At 35.9% G+C, this 25049-nt stretch overlaps 1 protein-coding gene across 1 annotated transcript in view; it reads left to right on the plus strand.

Moving 5' to 3' along the window:
- The window catches only part of IQCM (IQ motif containing M), a 354275-nt gene that overhangs the window by 143628 nt on the left and 185598 nt on the right, over positions 1-25049 (plus strand). Inside the window, exon 9 of the mRNA XM_087437208.1 lies at positions 8419-8563. Coding sequence (XP_087293334.1) covers positions 8419-8563 — 145 coding nt within the window. The remainder of the gene's footprint in view (positions 1-8418; positions 8564-25049) is intronic.

Here is a 25049-nt window from a genome sequence, read left to right on the forward strand (position 1 = left end):
GCTCTAGCAAAGCCCAAATCCTTTGATTTCCTGATTGTTTCCTATTATCATACATTTTTATGCTGTTCTCTCAGGCTGGACTACTCTTCCTCCCTAACCTTATGATAAACTCCAACTCATCCTTCAAGATATTCCTTAAGTATATGCACTTAGACACCCTCCCTGGTCCATCAAACAGAGCTGATTCCTCCATTCTTTTGGTCATTATTGTGCCCAGTTCTCTACATGGTGATCTTTTGTATACATGTCTCTCACGGGCATGACAATTTACATGACCTATTTGAGAGTACATACTCTTTGTTTTTATATTTATAGCACCACATAATGCTTTGATACATAATATACAGTCTCTATCATTTCAACTATATGCATTTATTATCTGCTATTTTTCTTGTTTATTTACTTGTTTGTAGATGTTTATATTGTTTCTGTCTTGTTTGCATCTGTGTTCAAGTGCCTAGAGTAGTGCTTGGCATATGGTAATTCAAATATCTATTGAATTGATGAATTAATTCAACAAAATACAGTTGAAGAAGTTTGTCAGGGCACTCTAATGATTCATATATATACAATTATGTAAGTATATAATATATGCTATATCTATCATATGTATACACATCATACATGCGATAATATAGTTACATTATAATTTAATCATAGCATTTCCTGCTGTTGCAGAGAATTGTAGAGTCATTCATAATCTCTGGGACAAAAATGGGTCTGGAAAATTAGAGAGGAAGAATGGGCCCACAATGATGGTGATAAGCAGAGACTGACAAGGAAAGTGTTGAATTTATATGTGGAGGTAGAATTTGAGATGAAAAAATGGGAAACCTTTTACAGGGTTGGAGCCAATATAAAATAGATTGTTGACTTTGATTTGGTTATAAAATTTGTTATCATCGTGATTTTCTTTTTTATTCCATCGTTGGCATGGTGCTTTGTATATTGGATGGCTACTCTGTTGATATGGTTAGTGTTGCTTTGCCTACTGTCGAAATGCTAGAGCAGCAGGCCTGTAATGCATACGCAGTCAGGTTCCAGGACTGTGCCCATGTGCAGGGTTGCTGTTGAGGGAATTCTCGATTGACTTTCTGCTCTAGAGACTGTAGAGCAAATCACTGGATAATTGTCGGCACTGTGGCAGGCCCTCCACTGGGAAACTTCCTGGTCATATTGTTTGGCTGCCACTTCAGAGCTTGTGGCTGTAGACAGTGTCTGCTAGAACGTCACTTAAAGATACCTCAAGAGACTATACAATTTCCACCACTTCCTGTGAAATGCTCCAGTTTGGATTTATTTAGAAATAATGAAGCAGCATTGAATTATCATACCAGTTGTAAGGGGACCACAGAGAGTGCTACATTTAACTATCAGCATTATTTATTTCCACCATTCAAAACGTCCTTTTCCTTTTAAAATCTCTGTGTTGTTTGTTTTCATGTGTTTTGGTATAAGTAATAATGATCTAAAAAAATCTAATGTGTCTTTAGATTAAAGACTAATAAAGACACAAAAAACAACATGTTCCTCAGTGTAATGCCTCTAAGATTTTACTAAATTTCAGTATTTTTCTCTAAATATTTATAATTTAAATTTTTAAATTTTAGCTTTAAGTTGATATATTCAGTTGCTATTTGCCAAAAATACTGAAATTCCAGGACATTTGAATGGCAGGTGGTTGCAATAAGAAAAAGTGTTCAAAATAGGCTTTGAATAAATATTTGTTGAATAAATAAAATTGGAATAATCCTGGAAAATATGAGTTTTAAGGTTACTGTAGCGATATCTCATGCATTAGTCAGTGTTCTTTAATCTTTTGGAGGTTACAGAATCCTTTGAAGATTTGATAAAGTATGGATTTCCTCTCATTATCTCAAAAAACAAAACATAAACAAGAAGAAAATCCTGAAGCCCATTCATGGACCCCATAGCACAGATGACCTTGTACAGAAAATTTTATAACATAAATGTGTTAGCTCCCAGGTACTGGGAGAACTGTGTTCATTCATGCAAGAATACTTTTGAAAAATTTTGATAATAGTTACTCTGTATGAGGTCCAATTTCTTGCCTGGTGTCTGATCACATAGAGCATATGGTCCAGAAAGAAATGCAGATAACTAAAAGAAGTCTTAGGCCCTATTAGAGAACTTAGAAAGACCATTGAACCCAAAGGGCTCTGTCTGGTGTGGGGGTTGGATAGTGCCAATAAACTGAGATCTGGAGGATGAGGGGTAGTTGTGTTTTGTCAGGTAGACTGGGAGGTTGAGAGAGTTGCAGGCAAAGGAAAAGACAGTATCAATGTCCTTAGGTGAGACAGAACATTTAGGGGGCTAGAGGATGGTTGGGAGCACAGTGGCAGTAGAGGAAGCTGAAGGTAGGAGTCAGATTAAGAATGTTCTTAAGAACCATGCTAAGGAGTTTATGCTTTATGCTTAGTGTATGGGAATGGATGACTATAAGGCAGATCAGTGACATGAATAGATTTGTATTTTAGAAAAATTACTGGCAATGAATTGGGGGAAGAGGGTGACAAAATTATAGGGAGTACAACTAGTATGTTTTTTCAATAATCCAGTGCATGATGATGGTGGCTTGAGTCAGGGCTGGAGAGATGGACAATAGATAGGACATTGGGTTTGATTGGATTCGCAGATAAGGAAGAGGGAGGAGTCAAGAGTCATTCCTCAGTTTTTTGTCTTAGGCAACCTGATGGATGGTTGTGAAATACAGAACTTAAGAGGAAGAGCAAGTTGGCAGGGGCGGGGATAGAGTCCAATTTTTCAACACTGTGAGTTTGAAGTGCCCGTGGGAAATCTTTGAGATATTTGAGAGGCAGTTGAGTCTATGGGCCCAAAACTCAGAAGGAAGATTGGACCATGAGGAAATATTTAGGATTCAGTAGTAGTTCTTAAATTCTTTTCCACCTTTACACACTTGAGGAAAAATATAAAATCCTCCCACACATAAAAGTAGCTCAATTCAGCAATGATTCTCATTTTATCTCTGAGAAAGCTCTTTATTCAGGTGACTGCATGGCTCTCTTACTTCGTTAAGGTCTCTGCTCATTGTTACATTATCAAAAAGCCTGCTCATACTACCCTATAAAAAATAACACCCACTCTGGTCGCTCCCTATTCCATTTAAAACACCTTATTGTTCTTCATACCTCTTACTGCCGCCTAACACACACGTATTTGTTTATTGGATTATTGTTCCTTCCATTAGACTGTATCTCCCCATGACAGGAATTTTGTTTTTTCTGTTCAATAATCCCTTCACAAGGTCCAGAACATTCCTGGCACATATTAGGAACCTAACACATATTTTGAATAAATTATTTTTAACATGATGAAGGATGTACAAATAGCATATTGGCATCAGAGGATGTGAAATTAGAAAAATCTTTTCTAAATATTTTGATTCAGTTTCCAAGCATGTACTCCTGTACTCTGCCTCCACCCAGAGATTTGTGAATCATTATTAGTGATACTAACTGGAGCCATGTGAAATGACGTCATTGTCCAGGGAGAGTATATAGAGTAAGGAGGCAAGCATGCACAGGTAAGAGTGAGAAAAACTAGTGTTCAAGGGGAAGGCAGAAGATGAGGATTCCACAAACAATAAAGCAATAGCCAGAGAGGTAAGAAGAAAACCAGAATGTGCTAGATCAAGGAAGTTCAGTCATAGTATAAGAAAGAGGGTTAGATCAATAGTCTCCAATACTGCTAGGAATGAAAGTCTAAGGCAGAATTTTTTGTCTTTAGCAACAGTAAGTTCATGGATGACCTTGACAAGTTTCAGTGGAGTGATGTGTTGAAAGCGAGGAAGTGAAAACATCTAGAGTAGATAAATATGAGACGCTATGAGGATTAGGGAAGGATAGTTGAAGATGGAAAATACTTAAGTATATTTAAACGCTCATTGCAAAAAGCCAGTAAGAGGGAAACATTGATGATACAAGAGAAATGAGGATAATCCATATTACAGGGCTAAGAAGATTGGAGGGAGTGGATTTATAAGACACCCGACAGGATTAGCCTTAGGTAAGAGGAGACATATTTTTCTGTTGTAGGAGGAAAGGATGCTGTAGACACACCTGAGTGTTTATATTTGGTGATGGGAAGTTGGGATAGCAATAATCTAATAATTTGTTTTCCCCTTGGTAAAGTAGGGGATAAGGTCATTTGCTGAGAGTACACATTTAGATAGTGAGTTTGAATGCTTGAAGAAATTGAGTTTCTACAGAAAATGGCATTAAGAGAGATGCCTAGAAAAATGGGTGAATTTCCAGGCCAGTTTGAGAACCCAGATGAGGTTGGAGATTAAGAATTGGAGTGGTACTATTCCTCCAGGTTGTATAATTATATTTAGTAGTTATGAAAAGTAAGGCACAGAGAGGGAACATAGCTTGTTTAAAGTCATACATCTAGCCGGTAACATACTCAAATTTTGAGAATCAAACCAAAGTCTTTCTGGATCCAGACACTTTAAAATATTAGGCCATTCTGGAAGCAACAGTAACCAATAATCATTGCAAAATCGAATCTTTTCTCAGATCAGGCTCAACATGGACATTGGAGTGTCCTTCCAAAAGCCAAAGCTAGATAAGACTCCCTTCTGATACTGCAGAGCCAATTGGGGTGTGTCTACATCAGGGAGATGATGCAGAGAGCCACAGCTGCATTCATAGAGAGAGGCACCAATCAGGAGCTGCTTTTTATGTTTTGCAGGGATACATGCAAGAAAAACAAGATTCAGTGACCCAGTTGACCAAGAAAGTGTACTTACAACCTCTATAAGCAATTAGAGATAGAATGATTGAGCATGTGCTTCCGGTAGTAATACAAATAATCATTCTGACTTAGATCAGAATTGGGGACAACAGCAGGGGACACAAAGAAGAAGTCTGAAAAAGAGAAGAACCAAACCCGAGAGACACATCCTTTAGCTACATGTGTGTGGCTAAGGACCTAACTAATTCTTTAGTAGGTGTGGAAGTGAATAGAAAAATCACACACAATGTTATTTGTGGCTGTATATTTGTGTGTGTTTATGTACGTGCCTTAAGATAACTATCCAGAATATTCAATTTTTATTTTATTTGTATAGGTTTAGTCATGTAAAAACATTTTCCTTTTTGTTTTTATAAGATTTTTGAATAATGACTATTTTGGATATTGTCTTATGTAAGTGTTTAGACAAAGTTAGGCTTCAATCAATAAATGTGGTCAAGATGTTTGCTTATAGGTCTATAACATCATTTTTTTTTAAAAGGTAAAAAGTTAAATAAACTGTGGAAAAACATTTACTGAAATTTTGTGCAAGGGTGAAAAAAACTTAATATGTAAAGATCTCTTATAAACTAAGAAGAAACACACTGAAATAATAATAGAAAAATAGGTAGACGTCGTGAACTAGTACTTCACAGCAGGAGAGACATAAATGGCTAGTAAACATGAAAAGAGGCTACTCTTGCTAGTAATCAAAGAATCTAAGTTTCCCTAAGTGTCATATGGTAGTGGAATTCTTCAAACAAACAATTAATTCATTACTTTTTAAAAAAACACGTGACCATATCAAACAAAAGGCAGACTGAAAATGCATACTGAAAAAAAAATTTTTAATGTGATGTGTGATAAGTATGATGCATTTACCCTTTAAGTCAACATGGATTATAAAATTATATTCACTAATTTTCAATGAGTCTTTTATGTTCCAGTATTGCTGTTGTAAATACAAATTTGTACATTTTTCTGATAAATTCTATCTCAAGAAATGTTTAGAAATATGGTGAAATATTTACATACTGAAATGTACATAGCACCTTAGCTGAGGCATATTTCCATGTGGAAGACTGGCAGAGAGGCACTCTGTAATAAGAATCACACAGATGGACTATTGTCATTTTCTCTGACCCAGCCTCTTAACCATGACAACCTCCCAGCTAACCTTTGAATGCCTTAGATCTGAGAAGGGTTCACTCATAAGACAGGTTGTGTCCCCAAAAGAAGATTTATTAAATTCAGAGGGAAAGAAAGTCAAATTGGGTTTGATGGCTGTCCAATGCCTCTGCATTCTTAGCAAATGTCATCATCCATCTAAGCAGCATGCTCCAAGCAGGGACTTTTTGGCTCATGTTCTAAGGGATACAATTAAAACGTTCCTTGATTCTTAATTATAAGCAAAAGAAACCTCCTGACAGATTTAAGCAGAAAGATATTGAGTAGGATATTGGACAGAGATCTAGGTTCAGAAACATGAAAGAATGATGAAGGCCAGATAGCTCCCAGGACTCCAGCCAAATCCTACACAGGACGAGTCTGATGCAGATACTGAATCCTGGATATTCCTGCCTCCACGAATGCTGCCCTTGAAAAATGGATATTGCTGCCACGGTTACTCTACCACATAAATAGATTTCCTACTGTTTGGCTTTTAAAAGCATTATCAGTTTTGATTCAAAACCTGGGGCTAGTATAGATAATGGATGAAGCTTTGTCATGTGTCTGCATCCTAGCAACAGAGGAGGCTTGGGGTCATGAGCATCTAATTTGTGGATTCAAATAGTAGGAGGTAAATTCTGCCTTCCATTAAGATTCATACAGTGGGGAATGCTCCAAAAGTGTGACCAATTTATTATTTAAAAAACAAATAGGGGCTGGCCCGGTGGCGTAGTGGTTAAGTTTACATGCTCTGCTTTGGTGGCCCAGGGTTTGCAGGTTCAGATCCTGGGCACGGACCTACGCACCCTTTATCAAGCCATGCTGTGGCAGGCATCCCACATATAAAGTAGAGAAATATGGGCATGAATGTTAGCTCATGGTCAATCTTCCTCAGCAAAAAGTGGAGGATCGGCAACAGATTAGCTCAGGGCTAATCTTCCTCACCAAAAAAAAAAAAAAAACCAAAAAAAACCCCGAAAAAAAATGGCAAAAGCATATTGAACAAAAGGCAGGTTAAAATACATATTGGAAAATGTTATTAAATGTTAAAAGACATTAGCAAACATTCAGAATCTGCCTGAATTCTGATGGAATTTGTATGAAAGAAGAAAGGAGAAGTAGTAATATAATGCTAATTTAATTTTTTCATTCAGACAAATCAAGAAATGGTATTTCATTGATAATATTGATGAATCAACAAATATAGTCTTAAACGTAGTATTTAAAAATTTCAGAGAAGAACCACAAAATTAAGTGAAGGTGAAGAAATATAAAATGATAAAAACAACCTTGAAAGAATCACACAAAACATAAAATAAATGACAAGAATGAGAACAATCATGAGTAAAATAAAAATAAATACACTAGGAAAGAAACTGAACCAAAAATTCACAGAATGGTTGAAAAATACTAAATTCAAGCAAATTAAGAACAATATAGTGTATAACTAAAAATTTGGGCTCTGGAGTGTCCCTGTTTTGGTTTCAAAATCAATTCTGCAACTTACTAGCTATGGGACCTTGGGAAAGTTACTTAAAGATTTTATGCTTCAGTTTTTAGGCTTATAAAATGGTATGCAAAGCATATCAAAGGAAAGCTCACTCAGAGGAAAATTCATGGACTTAAATACATTCCTAAAAAAAAAATAATGAAACTGGATAAATTAAATCTTTAATTCAAGGAGTCAAGAATGGGAAAATAAACCTAAAAAATAAAGGAATGAATAAAGATAAGTAGAGAAATTAATGATCTAGAAAATGTGAAATGTAAAAATAATTGATAAATAAAATGAAACTGGCTATTTGAAAAGAAAAAGAAACCTGAAATAGGTGAATTTTTATAGTTTAATTTTTAAAAGTCTATTGTAGTAGAATGTAGAAAATGCATATACAGAAAAATATAGCCACAGTTAAAAGATAAACTTGTAAAACAAAATTTGCACATATACAGAAAGGTGTTAATTTTTTAATATTCAGAGTTTTTAGGAATCAACAAGAAAAACCAGAACAAGTCCAGTGAAAAATAGGTAAATGACATGAATATACAATTTTCAAAAGAAAATACAAGGATTTGAGCACTCAGAGTGGATAGCTCAGGCAAGACTCGTCCATTACAGAATAATACCATAATAAAACATTTTTATTTTTTTCTGGCTAAGAAGGTTACATTTTATAGAAATCTAGATACCAATCTAAGAAACTTCTGTGATAGTGTCGGTCATTGAAACCTCTATCCTATGACTATGAATATCTTTGATGACAAAGCAATTCATCATGAAGTTTTCTGAACTTCAGGGAGATTATCTCACTCTACAATGCATGTATTTAACCAACCTAGGCAATAAACATTAATAAATACATCCAAAATCTAAGAAACTGGGTTATATAGATGAAATGAAAGGGGCAAAATATGACTAAATATAAACAGCAGAAATATATAAGGAGCTTTACTGTCTATATATCTGTTTTATAGGCTTTATATCATGGACCAAATTTGAGAGCAGTTATAAACATGTATTGTAGACTAATCCATCGTGTTAGATATAGACTTGGTCTCTGGAGAACAAGACAAATAATAAACCTTGCAGAGATAGAGGAATGGATGGACAGAAAAAAATGTAAGTGATGCAGACATTTCTCCTTTGATTTTAGGTTTGAAATTAATTTAACCATTGAAATTTTATATATAATTCACATATAATTACTCATAGACACCAAAGGTAGACCATATTTTGTATTGCTGTAAGCTATTTACATTTTAAGGTGACATATTGTATATTTGGATTAATTTATTAGGATCCTGTGTTAATAAGCACCAGAAAACTCATTCTGGCTAACCAAAGCAAAAAGCAAATTTAAAGGAAAGATATAGGAAAGATAGCTAAAGTATCAGATTTCAGACAGAACTTGAATCAGAGCTGCTCCAGAGATCTAGGGAGCAAATAATAAAGGACAATCTCTATTTGCCTCTGGGGGATAGATAAGTCACTATTCACTATCACCTTAAGACTTTTTGTTCTTATGCTTTAAATTCAAATTCCAGGGAGAGGTCACCTGATTGGTTTAGCTTGAGTCATGTGTCCAATACTTTGCCATGGGAGGGCAGAGAACTTTGCTTGGGAGTTGCACAGAGGCTATAGCCATTGGGGGAGGAGTAACTCACCAAAGGAAAACTACACAACAGAAGAACAGCTAATGGACACTGAGCAGATTAAACAACAGATATCCATTACGTGTTTTTTATTAGTATTGAAATTCTATTCACAAAACAAGTTCCTCAATTTATATCTTAACTTTCAGAGATCCTGGTTTCTATTATTTAATGAATTCAGTATTGCTTAGGGTTAAGATGGATATTAGAACCAGTTTCTTGATTAAGAAAATAATAAATGAAGAATTCCAGTCTCTGGTTCCACATATATGGAGCTTGGAAGTCACCAGTCCATCTTAACAACAAGTAAAAAAGCTAAACAGACTAAAAAATCAACAACTCTTCTTGGATTTATAAGAGGGAGGAGGACAGAGGGCAAACTGCTGCCCCCAAGATTGAAGAGAGAGACACAAATATATAGGAAGTCACAGCTTACCAGAGCAGGGACTCTTGAGCAGAAACTGATGTGGGAACTAGTGCCTGGGTAGGAAAAATGAACTGTAATTCACAAATGGCTGGAGGCTCAGTGTGCATAATTCTGAGAGTTAAAAACTCCAGGAGGATCTGGTCATAGAGGAACCGCCACAATATTGTGATATTTACCTCTAGGAGCTTGACCAGATTCCCACAGTAAATATCAGGAAGAAGGAACCATTTTGAAATATGCCAGAGTACTCTATTCTTAACAAGGCCTGCCTTCAGGGGAAACTAGGTAACCAGAGCCTAACCAGCTGGAGTATTATTAGAGCCTACTTGACCTAGAGAAGGAAAATACTCAACTCCAGTCCACCCTGGCCATCCTGTCCCACCTAAGCAGGGAGAGAAGAACTGAGAACCACTTGTGAAGCTCACAGTCCAGGGATATAGACTCACTAAGAGACCGAGACCTAATCATAGGACTATGGAACACTTCCCCCCAACACACACTTTACCACCATTTTTAACAGCGTATTTACGGCAGTTTCTTTTACCCAATATGTCATGTCTGGCTATCAAGAAAAAATTACAAGGTATACAAAAAGGCAAAAAACACAATTTGGAGAGACAAAGCAAGCATCAGAGCCAGACATGGCAGGGATGTTGGAATTATCAGACTGGGGATTTAAAACAACTATGATCGGCATGCTAAGGGCTCTAGTGGATATAGTAGATGGGATGCAAAAAGAGATGGGCAATGTAAGCAGAGAGATGGAAATCCTCAGAAAGAACCAAAAAGAAATGCTAGAGATAAAAAACACTGTGACAGAAATGAAGAATACCTTCGATGGGATTATTAGTAGATTGGATATGGCTGAGAAAAGAATCTCTGAGCTAGAGGATGTATCAATAGACTCCTTGAAAACTGAAAAGCAAAGAGAACAAAAACTGGAAAAAAAAGAACAAAATATCCAGGGACTGTGGGACAACTACAGACGGAGTAACATATGTGTAATGGGAGTACCAGAAGGAGAAGAAAGAGAGAAAGGAACAGAAGAAATATTTGAAACAATAATGACTGGGAATTTCCCCAAATTAATCTCAGACACCAAACCACAGATCCAGGAAGCTCAGAGAACACCAAGCAGAATAAACTCCAAATAACTACACCTAGGTATATCATCTTCAAACTACAGAATATCAAAGATAAAGAAAAAATCCTGAATGAAACCAGATGGAAAAACACCTTGCCTATAGAGGAAGAAAGGAAAGAATTACATTTGACTTGTCAGAATCCATATAAGCAAGAAGAATGGAATGAAATGTTTAAAGTGTTGAGAGAAAAACAACACCAACCTGCAATTTTGTACCTTGTGAAATAATCCTTCAAAAATGAAGGAGTTTCTCAGATGAACAAAAGTTGAAGGGAATTTGCTGCCAATAGTTCTGCCTTGCAAAACACATTAAAAGAAATTTTTTAGAGAGAAGGAAAATAAAATAGGTCAGAAACTTAGATCTACATGAAGTTAAGAAGAGCACTGAAGAAGAAATAGGAAGGTAAAATAAAAACCTTTATTTTTCTTATTCCTAAGTGATCTAACAGATAACAGTTTGTTCAAAATAATACTAACAATGTACTCAATTATCCGTGTTTATGCATATAGGTTATGTATGCTTATATATGCTACTTTATCTATGCTTTTATATGCTTATATATGCTAATATATCTATGCTTGTTTATGCTTATATATAAGTGAAGTGAATGACAGAAATTATACAAGGGATGGGAGGGAGGAATTAGGATTATTTTGTCATTATAAAGTGTTCATACTACCCATGAAGTGGTGTAAGGTTATTTGAAAGTGGACTTGGATTAGCTATAAACATATATTGCAAACACTAGGGCAACTACTAAAAAAAGTGAAAAAAATAAGTATAACAGATATGCTATGAAAGGAGAGAAAAGGGAATCATATAAAATGCTTGATTAAAACTACAAAAGGCAGATTGAGAGCTTGGATCAAGATGGTGGAGTAGGATTATCCTCAGCTCGCCTTCTCCTATGGACACACCAAAACTATGTAGAACAACTATCATTGAGAATGACCTGAAGTATTGCAGAACAGGTTTTGCACAACTAAGAATATAAAGAAAAAACCACATTGAGATGGGTAAAAGGGGTGGAGAAACAGCCTAGCCAGGACCCACACCCCAGTGTAGTGATCCAGAAAAGGAGGGCTATTAACTGCCAAGGTCCTCCTAGACAAGTGAGGGGCCTGAGCCCCACATCAGGCTCCTGCACCTTGGGGACTTGCACCAAGAAGATGAGCCCCCATAATGTCTGACTTTGAAAACCAGTGAGGCTTACATCCAGGAGAGCAGGAGGACTATAAGAAACTGAGATTCTGATCTTAAAGGGTGCATGCACAAACTCACTCTCTCTAAGTTTCAGCACAGAGGCAAAAGTTTGAAAGGTGCCTGAATTATATGTGAAGGTGATTCATTGACTAATTTTAGGACATGTGCCAAAGGGGTAGAGATTTGTTGGAACATTCTCCAGGGACAGAAGCTCTGGTGGGTGCCTTTTTAAAAAATCTCCTTCCTAGCTGGCCTGGCCCTGGCAGGTGCCATTTCTGAAACTCTCCATCTACCTTGCTAGCACTGCTTGCCTTGCCCTGGCATTCCCCTGTGGACCTGCTCTGGCTTATGCCCCTGCAAAGTGGCTCCTACCCTACCCTACCCTGTGGGCAGCCCTGGCCAGCCCTGGAGCCCCTTCAAAGCAGCTCCCAATATGGGGGGCTGGCTCCACACACCAGTGCACCCGCAGCAATTATGGCCCAGTCACAACAGGAGGGCACACACAGCCTATACAGGGAAGACTCCTGGAGCACCTGGTTCTGGTGACCAGAGGGAATTACACTACTGAGCCCCACAAAACACCATCTACATAAGGCCACCACTTCAGGACTAGGAGACAAAGCTTATCTACCTAATACATAGAAATAAATACAGAGAGTTAGGCAAAATGAGGAGACAAAAGAATATGTTTCAAATGAAAGAACAAAACAAAACCTCAGAAACAGAACTAAGTGAAACAGAGTTAAGCTATCTACCAGACAAGAATTCGAAGTAATGCTCACTGAACTCAGGAGAAGAATGGATGTACATAGTGAGAACTTCAACAAAGAGATGGAAAATATGAAAGAACTAATGAGAGCTGAAGAATATAACTGAAATGAAAAACACACTAGAGGGAATCAACAGCAGGTTAGACGATGCAGAGGAATGAATCAGCAATCTGGAAGATAAGGTAGTGGAAATCACCCAACTGAAACAGCAAAAAGAAAAAGAATAAAAAATGAGAATAGCTTAAGGGACTTCTGGAACAACATCAAGCATACTAACATTCACATTATAGAGGTCCCAGAAAGAAGAGAAAGAGAGAGAAAGGAACAGAAAATCTATTTGAAGAAATAATGGCTGAGGACTTCCCCAACCTGGCAAAGGAAACAGACATCTAAGTCAGGAAGTAGAGAGAGTCCTAAACTAGAGGAACCCAAAGAGGCCCACACCAAGACACATTATAATTAAAATGTCAAAAGTTAAAGCTAAAGAGAGAATCTTAAAAGCAGCAAGAGAAAAACAACTAGTTACATACGAAGGAACCCCTGTAATACTATCAGCTTATTTTTCAGCAGAAACTTTACAGGTCAGAAGGGAGTGGGACAATATATTCAAAGTGCTGAAAGGAAAAAATTTACAACCAAGAATACTCTACCCTGCAAGGTTATCATTCAGAATTGAAGGAGTGATAAAGAGTTTCCCAGACAGGCAAAAGTTAAAAGAGTTCATCACCACAAAACTGGCCTTACAATAAATATTTAAAGGACTTCTTTAAACAGAAAAGAAAAGGCCATAACTAGAAATAAGAAAACTATGAAAGAAAAAATATCACTGGTAATGGCAAACATATAGTAAAAGTGGTGGATCAACCATCTATATGGCTAGTTTGAAGGTTAGAAGACAAAAGTAGTAAAATCATCTATATCTATAATAATTAGTTAAAGAATACACAAAATAAAAAGATGTAAAATATAATATCAAAAACATTAAAAAAGGAGGGAGGAAGTAAAAATGTAGTGCTTTTAGAATGCATTCAAACTTAAGCAGCCATCTACTTAATATAGACTGCTATATACATAGGTTGTTATGTATGTTACCTCATGGTAACCACAAACCCCAAACCTATAATAGATACACAAAAAATAAAGAGAAAGTAATACAAACATAACACTAAAGAAAGTCACCAAATCACAAAGGAAGAGAACAAGAAAAGGAGAAAGGAACAGAGAAGAACTACAAAAACAGCCAGAAAACAATTAAGAAGATGGCAATAAATACACACCTATCAATAATTACTTTAAATGTAAATGGACTCAATGTTTCAATCAAAAGATATAGGGTGACTGAATGGATTTTTAAAAAAAGACCCATACAAGAGATTCACTTCATATATAAAGACACACACAGACTGAAATTGAAGAGATGGAAAAAGATATTCCATGCAAATGGAAATGAAAAGAAGGCTGGGGTAACAATACTTATATCAGACAAAATAGGCTTGAAAACAAAGTAGTAATAAGAGACAAAGAGGATATTATATACATCAATCCAACAAGAGGATGTAACACTTGTATATATCTATGAACCCAACATAGGAGCACCTCAATACATAAAGTAAATATTAACAGACATAGAGAAATTGACAGTAATACAATAATAGTAGAGGACTTTAACACCCCACTTACATCAGAAGATAGGTCATCCAGATAGAAAATCAACAAGGAAACATTGGCCTTAAATGACACATTAGACCAGATGGACTTAATAGATATATACAGAACATTTTATCCGAAAACAGCAGAATACACATTCTTTTCATGGGTATCATGGAACATTCTCCAGAATAGATTACATATTAGGGCACAGACAGGTCTTAATAAATTTAAGAGAATTGAAATCATATCAAGCATCTTTTCAGACCACAACAGTATGAAAGTAGAAATCAGTTACAAGAAGAAAACTGGAAAAATCAAAAATAAATAGAGGCTAAAGAACATGCTATTAAACAACTGATGAGTTAACAAAGGAATCAAAGAATAAATAAAAAAATACCTTGAGACAAATGAAAATGGAAATACAACATTCCAAAAATTATGGGACATAGCAAAAGAAGTTCTAAGAGGGATGTTTATAGTGATACAGGCCCACCTCAGGAAACAAGAAAAATCTCAGATAAACAATTGAACATTACAGTTAAATGAACAACAAAAATAAGAACGAATAAATCCCAAAGTTAGTAGAAGGAAGGAAATAATAAAGATCAGAGTGTAAATAAATGAAATAAAGACTAAAAAGGCAATAGAAAAGATCATTGAAACTAAGAGCTGGTTCTTTCAAAATATACACAAAATTGCTAAATCTTTAGCCAGACTCATCAATGAAAAAAAAGAGAGGGCCCAAATAAATAAAATCAGAAATGAAAGAGATGTGACAAGCAACACCATAGAAATACAAAGGATCATAAGAGATTACTACAAACAATTATACACTAACAAATTGGACAACCTAGAAAAAATGGATAAATTCCTAGAAACATACAATCTTCCAAGACTGAATCAGGAAGAAATAGAAAATCTGAACAGATTGATTACTAGCAAGGAAATTGAATCAATAATAAAAAAATTCCCAAAAAACAAAAGTCTAGGACCAGATGGCTTCACAGGTGTATCTACCAAACATTTAAAGAAGAGTTAATACTTATCCTCAAACTGTTCCAAAAAAATTGAAGAGGAAGGAATGCTTCCAAACTCTTTCTATGAGGCCAGCTATAAAGGCTAGAAAGGTTCTTAAGTCACTCAATCCAGTAGTCTGTGGAAATGTAGAATATTAAATTTGGCTGAAGTCTAAACAAGCTTAACAAAAACATGATTATTTTATTGCTGCTGGCTTATAGTATGAAGTTAGACATAAATGCCAAGTTAGGTTGGATCACAATGGAAAATTTTTAATGCAGACTAACGCATTTACCTGAAAAACCAGACAAAGACATTAGACGAAAAGAAAATTACAGACCAATATCTCTGATGAACACAGATGCAAAAATCCTCAACAAAATATTAGCATACCAAATTCAACAATATCTTAAAAGGATCATACATCATGATCAAGTGAGATTTCTCCCAGGATATAAGGATGGTTTAATATCTGCAAAGCAATCAACATGATACACCACATTAACAAAATGAAGGATGAAAGTCATATGATCATTTTAATAGATGTAGAAAAAGCATTTGACAAAATTAAATATCCATTTATGAAAAAAACTCTCAAAGTGTGTATAGAGGTCATGTGCCCCAACATAATAAAGAATATATATGACAAACCAACAGCTAACATCATATTCAATGGTAAAAAGCTGAAATCTTTTCGTCTAAGATCAGGAAAAAGACAAGAATGCCCACTCTCACTTCTTTTATTCAACATAGTATAGGAAGTCCTAACCATAGCAATCAGACAAGAAAAAGAAATAAAATTCATCAAAATTGGAAAGGAAGAAGTAAAACTGTTACTATTTGCAGATGACGTGATACGTATACAGAAAACTCTAAAGACGCCACCAAAACAATATAAGAACTAATAAATGAGTTCAGTAAAGTTGCAGGATACAAAATCAATATACAGAAATCTGTTGTATTTCTATACACTAATAACGAACCATCAGAAAGAGAAATTAAGGAAATAATTCCATTTACAATTGCATCAAAAAGAATAAAATACTTAAGAATAAATTTAACCCAGGAAATAAAAGGCCTGTACTCTGAAAACTATAAGACATTGATGAAAGAAATTGCAGACAACACAAATAAATGGAAAGATATACTATGCTCATGGACTGGAAGAATTATGATTGTTAATGTCCATATTACCCAAAGCAATCTACAGATTCAATGCAATCACAGTAGCATTTCTCACAGAATTAGAACAAATAATCTTTAAATTTGTGTAGAACCGTAAATGAGCCTGAATAGCCAAGGCAATCCTGAGAAAGAAGAACAAAGCTGGAGGTGTCACACTTCCTGACTTCAAACCATACTACAAAGCTATAGTAATCAAAACAGTATGGTACTGGCACAAAAACAGACACATAGATCAATGGAACAGAGTAGAGAGCCCCAAAATACACCCACTTATATAGTCAGTTAATCTCTGATGAAGGAGACAAGAATATACAATGGGGAAAAGACAGTATCTTCAATAAAAGCTCTTGGGAAAACATGACAGCTACATGAGAAAGAATGAAACTGATCACTTTTTATACCATATACAAAAATGAAATGTGTTAAAGACTTAAATGTAAAACTTGAAACCATAAAAATCCTAGAATAAAAAATAGGCAGTCAGTTCTTTGACATTGGTCTTAGCAATATTTTTGAGGATCTGTCTCTTCAGGCAAAGACAGCAAAAGCAAAAATAAACAAATGGTACTACATCAAACTAAAAAGCTTTTGCATATTGAAGGAAACCTTCAACAAAATGAAAAGGCAGCCTACTGAATGGGAGAAGATATTTGCAAATAATATATCCGATAAGGGGTTAATATCCAAAATGTATAAAGGACTTATACATACAACTCAATACCAAAAAAGCAAACAATCTAATTAAAAAATGGGCAGAGGACCTGAATAGACATTTTTCCAAAGAAGACATATAGATCACCAACAGACACATGAAAAGATAATCAACATCACTAATCATCAGGGAAATGCAAATGAAAACCACAATGAGATATCACCTCACCCCTCTCAGAATGGCTATTATCAAAAAGGCAAGAAATAACAAATGTTGGCCTGGATGTGGAGAAAAGGGAACACTCATACACTGTTGGTGGGAATGTAAAATGGTGCAGCCACTATGGAAAACAGCATGGAAGTTTCTCAGAAAATTAAAATTATAACTACCATATGATCTAGGAATTCCACTTATCCAAAGAGAAGAAAAACACTAATTTGGAAAGATACAAGCAACACTATGTTCATTGCAACATTATTTACAATAGCCAAGATTTGGATATACATTGCAATATTGTGATATACATTGCAATATTACTCAGCCATAATAAAGAATAAAATCTTACCATTTATAACAACATGGATGAATCTTGAAGATATTATGCTAAGTGAAATGTCAGACAGAGGAAGACAAATATCATGTGATTTCCCTCATATGTGGGAGATAAACAAATAGATAAGGAGAACAGATTAGTGGTTACCAGAGAAGGGAGTGAGGGTAGGGAAAGGGGGTAAAAAGACACATATGTGTGGTGATGGGTAAAAACTAGACTATTGGTCATGAGCATGATGCAATCTATACAAAAACTGATATATCATAATGTACACCTGAAATTTGCACAATGTTATAAGCCAATATGACCTCAATAAAATAATTTAAATAAATAAATAAAAGACAGAGATTGTCAGAGCAGATCAAAAAAGATGACCCAACTGTATATGTTGTCTACAAGAAACTCACTTTAAATATAAAGACATATACAGATTAGAAGTAAATGGATGGAGAAAAATATACCGTGCCAACACTAATCAAAAGAAAGCAGGAGTAGCTGTATTAACTTCAGACAGAGCAGACTTCAAAGTAAGGAAACTTATCAGCGATAAAGGAGGACATTACATAATGGTAAAGGGGTCAATTCTCCAAGAATATATAATAATTATAATTGTGTATGTGCCTAACAACAGAGCGTCAAACTATGTGAGGCAAAAACTGATAGAACTGTGAGGAGAAATAGATGAATGCACTATCGTAATTATTTCCCAATTAATTTTATGAGGCTAGCATTACCCTAATACCAAACCTAGACAGACATTATAAGATAAGAAAACTACAGACCAATATCTTTCTTGAATATAGATTCAAAAATCGTCAATAAAATAATAGGAAATCAAATCCAAAAAAGTATAAAAAGAATTATACCCCATGACCAAGTGCTACTTATCCCAGCTATGCAAGGCTGATTGAACATTCAAAAAATCTGTTAATATAATCCATCACATCAACAGGCTAAAAATGAAAAATCTCATGCTCATATCAATAGGTGCAGATGAAGCATTTGACAAAATCCAACATCTATTAAAAAAAAAAAAATCTGAGTAAACTAGGATAGAGAGGAACTTTCTCAACTTGATAGAGACTATCTAGGGGCCGGCCCCATGACCTAGCGGTTAAGCGCACGCTCTCCGCTACTGGAGGCCCAGGTTTGACCCCGGGCACGCACCGACGCACCGCTTCTCCGGCCATGCTGAGGCCACGTCCTACATATAGCAACTAGAAGGATGTGCAACTATGACATACAACTATCTATTGGGGCTTTGGGGGGAAAAAAAAAAGGAGGAGGATTGGCAATAGATGTTAGCTCAGAGCTGGTCTTCCTCAGCAAAAAGAGGAGGCTTCACATGGATGTTAGCTCAGGGCTGATCTTCCTCAAAAAAAAAAAAAAAAGACTATCTAGGAAAAACCTACAGTTAATGTCATACTTAATGGTAAGTAACTTGAAGCTTTCCCACTAAGATCAGGTCAAGGGTAGGAGATCCCCTATCACCACTCCTTTTCTATATCATACTGGAAGTCCTTGCTTATGCAATAAGGCAAGTAAAGGAAATAAGAGGTGTACAAATTGGGAAAGAAGAAATAAAACTTTGTTCACAGATAACATGATTGTGTAGAAAATCTGAAAGAACTGACAAAAATCTTGCTGGAACTAAGAAGTGATTCTAGCAAGATCGCAGGATCTTGCTAGATTAATATGCAAAAGTCAATTGCTTTCTTATGTATTAACAATAAACAAGTGGAGTTTGAAATTAAAAACAATACCATTTACATTAGCACTCCCCAAAATGAAATACATGGGTATAAATGTAACAAAATATGTATAATATCTCTATAGGGAAAACTATAAAACTCTAATGCGTGAAATCAAAGAACTAAATAAATGGATAGATATTCCACATTCCTGGATAGGAAGACTCACTATTGTCAAGACGTCAGTTCTTCCTAACTTGATCTATAGATTCTGTGAAATCCCACTCAAAAATCCCAGAGAGTTATTTTGTGGATATTGACAAACTGAGTCTAAAGTTTATACGGAGAGGCAAAAGACTAGAATAGCCAACACAATATTGGAGGAGAAGAACAAAGTTGGAGGACTGATGCTACCTGATTTTAAGACTTACTATAAAGCTATAATTATCAAGACAGGGTGGTATTGGCAAAAGAAAAGACAGATCAATGGATCAGAATAGAGAGCCCAGTAAAAGACCCCCATGAATATAGTCAACTGGTCTTTGACAAAGGAGCAAATGCAATACAAAAGAGCAAAGATAGTCTTTTCAACAAGTGTTCCTGGAACAACTGGCCATCCACATGCAGAAAAGTAAATCTAAACACAGACCTTACTCCCTTTACAAACGTTAACTCAAAATGGATCCTAGACCTAAGTGTAAAACGCAAAACTATAAAACTCCTAGAAGTTAACCTAGGAGAAAACCTAGATGATCTTGGATATGATGCCTTTTTAGATACAACACCAAAGATATGATCCATTAAAGAAATAATTGATAACCTGGGCTACATTCAAATTAAAGTCTTCTGCACTGCGAAAGATGATGTCAAGAGAATAAGATAAGCAAAATACTCAGAGAAAATATTTGCAAGAGACACATCTGATAAAGGACACTTATCCAAAATATACAAAGAACTCTTAAAACTCAGCAATAGGAAAACAAACAATTAACATATGGGCCAAAGATCTCAACAGACACTGCACCAAAGAAGATATACAGATGACAAATAAGCATATGGAATGATGCTCCACATCATATGTCATCAGGGAAATGCAAATGAAAACAACAATGAGATACCACTACACACATATTAGAATGGCCGAAATCCAGAACACTGACAACACCAAATGCTGGTGAGGATGTGGAGCAACAGGAGCTCTCATTCACTGCTGGTGGGAATCCCAAATGATATAACCATTTTGGAAGACAGTTCAATGATTTCTTAAAAAACTAAGCATACTCTTACCATATGATTCTGCAATCATGCTCCTTGGTATTTACCCACAGGAGTTGAAAACTTACACCCACACAAAACCTGCACATTGATGTCTATAGTAGGTTTTTCATAATTGCCAAAGCTTGGAAGCAATCAAGATGTCCTTCAGTAGGTGAATGGATAAATAAACTGGTACAGACAATGGGAAGTTATTTAGTATTAAGAATAAATGAGTTATCAAGCCATGAAAAGACATGGAGGAAACTTAAATCATATTACTAAGTGAAAGAAGCCAATCTGAAAAGGCTACATACAGTAGGATTCCAACTATATGACTTTCTGGAAAAGGCAAAACTGTGGAGAAAATAAAAAGATTGATGGTTGCTAGGGGTGGGATGAATTGGCAGAGCACAGACAATTCTTAGGGTAGTGAAACTGTTCTGTACAATACTGCAGTGATGGGTACATATCATTATACATTTGCCCAAACCCAGAGAATGTACACCACCAAGAGTGAGCCATAAGGTAAACCATGGACTTTAGTGATTATGATGTGTCAGTGTAGGTTCATCCTTGGTAACAAATGTACCACTCTGGGGAGTGGTGTTGACAATGGCGGGGAGGCTATGTTTGTGTGGGGTAGGGGTACATGAGAAATCTCTGTAGCTTATTCTCAGTTTTGTTGTGAACTTGAAACTGCTGTTAAGAATTGTCTCAAACAAAACAAAACAACAATAAAATGATGCCAATAAATTATATTTAATTGGAATTAGCATCTTATTGCTTTATAATATAAAAGTGCTACATTTTTGGTAGTTTCAGCTAGTCATAAAATGTTTCACAGAGGACTGTAAATTCCTTGAAGACAGGGACTGTGTCTGTTATGTTCATTAATAAATACCCACTCTTAGCAAATGCTTGGTTTATCAGAAGGGCTCAAAAATATTTGTTGAAAGGATAGTTTTCATTAAGTTTATTAGCTATGCTACAATTATGTGCCGAGAGATATTGACAAATAACCGGAATTCTTTGATTTAGAATGACTTCTTTTCTGTGGCTAGATGTTGAGGAAGGAATAAGTCAGAGAGAGAGATGCTATATAAGTCATGGAATTCAGCTAGATCAATTCACCCAGTCCAACAGCCTGGTTTCCAGAGAAGAAAGCAGAAAGGAGCAAAGTGTTGGAGGGATGAAAAGACAGAAAGAAGAAGGGAGAAAAAGAAAGCAAGTGAGAGATAGAGAAAGTGAAAATCCTTCTCTTATCAGGAATCTGCTGCGACTCCTTTGACTTAATAATCTTTAAAAAAGTGTGTGTGTGTGTGTGAGTGAGAGAGAGAGATCAAGAGATCATACCCATATGCACTCAGATTTTAAGACTTGTACATAAACTCTCCACTCACTGGCACAAAATTCAGAAAAGCATCCCTTTTTTTGCAGTCTTTTTTTTTATTGAGGTATAATTGAAATATAACGTTATATTAGTTTCAGGTGTACAACATAATTATTTGGTATTTGTATATATTGTGAAATGATCACCACAATAAGTCTAGTTAACATCTGTCACCATACATAGTTAGAAATTTTTTTTTCTTATGATGAGAACTTTTAAGATCTACTCTCAGCAACTTTCAAATATGCAAAACACTATTATCATCTATAGTTAATAATAAGAAAGGTATTCTTAATAGTCTTTTATGGATAGTAATTTTATATTCCATAATCTAGTATGAATGTACAGATATAATATTTATCAAAGTGTGTATAGGACCTTACAGTTATTACACTAACCGTCTTTTCTTTTTCACTGACTTTATTTTTTAGCTACTGACTTCCAAATCACATATTCTTTCCAAAATGCTCCCACTATTTTACTCAGTCTTATCTCCATCCCCAAAACTGTGTCACTAAATTCATTTTTTTACCTTACAGAATCTCACTTGTTTTTCTTAGTTTTATTTTCTCTCCATGATTTCTCCTTGATTTGTAACTGCAGATTTCACTATTTTTGTATCTTAAAATAACCTCTCAGTATGAAAAAAAACTAATGTGGTTTTGTTTTCCAGCCTGGACTCTGGTAGTTTCCAGCTGAGAAGCACTTTGAGTTAAAGTCTTAAAGAAAGTGAGGGGTGAGCCAGGTGGATATATGGAGGAAGAATGTTCTTGGCAGAGTGAGCAGCAAGTGTGAAGGCTGCAAGTTGGAGGCTGTCAGTGTTAGAGGAAGCCAGGAGACTAATGTTACTGGAATGCAGTTTGTGAGCAAGAGCAGAACAAAATGAAATGGGAGAGTTAGCAGGTAGCACAGGTTGTGTCAGCCTTTATAGACCATTGGATTTTACCCTGAGAGAGATGAGAAGCCTATGGAGGATTGGGAACCGAGAGCTATGATGTGACTTATGTTTGAACACACCACTCTGGCAGTTTTGTTGAGAATAGGCTGACATGAGCCAAGGACATAAAGGAGTCTAGTTAGGATGAATGGTGCTCTGTCCAGCATAGGATCTGAATAGTAGAAGAGAATTAGCTAAATGAATGATTAAAAAAATTACCAACAAAGCCATTCATTTGCATTGAAGGTTAAAGTAACTCTAGAGTCCATAGACTTTGCAAGTTCTAATTTGTCTTCATGTTCCTTAGAAAATTCTCCATTCTTTCCATATGTTGATTGCTAGTTGGGTGATATTTGGCAGATAACCATGCACCTTTTAAGGCATCTTTCAATGACCAGAAAATTTCATTAATTTTCATGCTTTAAGTTTTATATGGACCCTAATTATCCCTGCCTAGAATATTAATTATGCTAGTGTGTTGCTGAATGTTTGCTTTTAGGGCATAATATACAGGTTAGGGGCATTGTTATCTATTAATGTAGTTACAAAGCCATTATATTAATATGTGCATTAGTCTGATCTAATGAGAAACATCTCAATTTGATTAATTCAAGGAAAAACTAATAAAGGTATATATACTTTTTCAAGGAGAAGTATATTTAATTAAACATAAAAGTAAAAAGTGACATTCTTTGTGTGTAGTTTGGGTTTCTCCAGAATTGGACTCTGAGACAAGAATTCAAGTACAACTAACTTACTTGGGAGTTGATCCCAAGGAATATTGGTAGTGGAATGGAGAATTGAGACAGGGAAGGGATGGAAGTCAGAAATGACTGCAATATCAAGCAGATTACCACGTGGGCAATTAGAGCTTAATTCCTCTAGGGAACAGTGTAGCCAGCTTGCCTCAAGTGCTGGGTCTTTATCCACCAACGCCCTCCAGTTAGTGGTTGAGGGCCACTCCAATGGGGACCTTAATTCCAGGGCGCTTCTGGCTAGCTGCACAAGTGGGCAGAGTGGAGTCTTGCAGCCAGAGGGAGCACTTAGGCAATGAAATGCAGATATTGGCAATTCAAAGTCAGGTCAGTGTGTACAGAAATACAAGGGACAAGGCGATGTGGATGGAGGCACCATCAACTGCTCTAGTTTGCCTATTTGAAAGGAGAGAAAAAGTCAGATATACTAAAACGATACAAATTTATGTTTATTTTACTGCTGTATTTCAGGATCTGGAATAGCTACTCATTTAGGCAATCATTAAATATTTCTTGAATTTGTTGATGTCTCATGACTGTCCACCTTAACTGAATGAATGAATGAATGAATGAATGGAAAGTTGAAGTCCATACAGTTGAGTGCTAGGATGATGTATTAACTTCTGTTAGAAACCACTCTGGTGCCCTTTGTCATCGGGAGCCCAATTTTCAGAGCTAAACCTGTACTGAGGCAGACCCTGTCATCCTGTAAATGCTGACTGACAATCAGCTTCATGAGGCTAATGCATCGTACTTCAGAGTGGAGACTCAGTATCACCTTTTGAACAGAAAAACTAAAATGTTTTTGGAGACTTACACTTACAAAATGTATTCATCAATTCTCTTGGATGTTACCTAACCCCTGTTAATGCCAACTATGGCAGATAGGTGAGGGATGGCCCATCTGAGTGGTTTTGGGGGGTAATCATGAGCCAGGAGTGGCAAAGTACCTTAAACTAGGAAGTAGGAGTACATGAAGTCGGTTAGCAAGAAGTAGACATCATTCCAGTTAGGGGCAAAATCAAATGTAGAATAAGCAGTCCAAAGGGGAATCACCAATTCCGGTAGTTAGAATGTGGGTAGAAGCAAAAAAGAGATGAAAAAACTATGAGACCTAATAAAAAATGAATATTGAAATGGGTCAATAGAAGTCAGGCCCCCAGAAGTCCTGACATTCAAGTTATGTCTTATGATGGGGTTTCGGCATTGATGTGTGTGTGGTCCACAAACAATTGTCACGTAAACCAGGCCAGAGGATGCCAGTGTTCCCTTTGACTACTGTGCAATATGGAAGAGAGCAGCAAGCCCACTTCCTTCTAAC

The sequence above is a fragment of the Ceratotherium simum genome, chromosome 12 (genome assembly GCF_057802395.1).
Source record: "Ceratotherium simum simum isolate JZ-2026a chromosome 12, ASM5780239v1, whole genome shotgun sequence".
Lineage (NCBI taxonomy): Eukaryota > Metazoa > Chordata > Mammalia > Perissodactyla > Rhinocerotidae > Ceratotherium > Ceratotherium simum.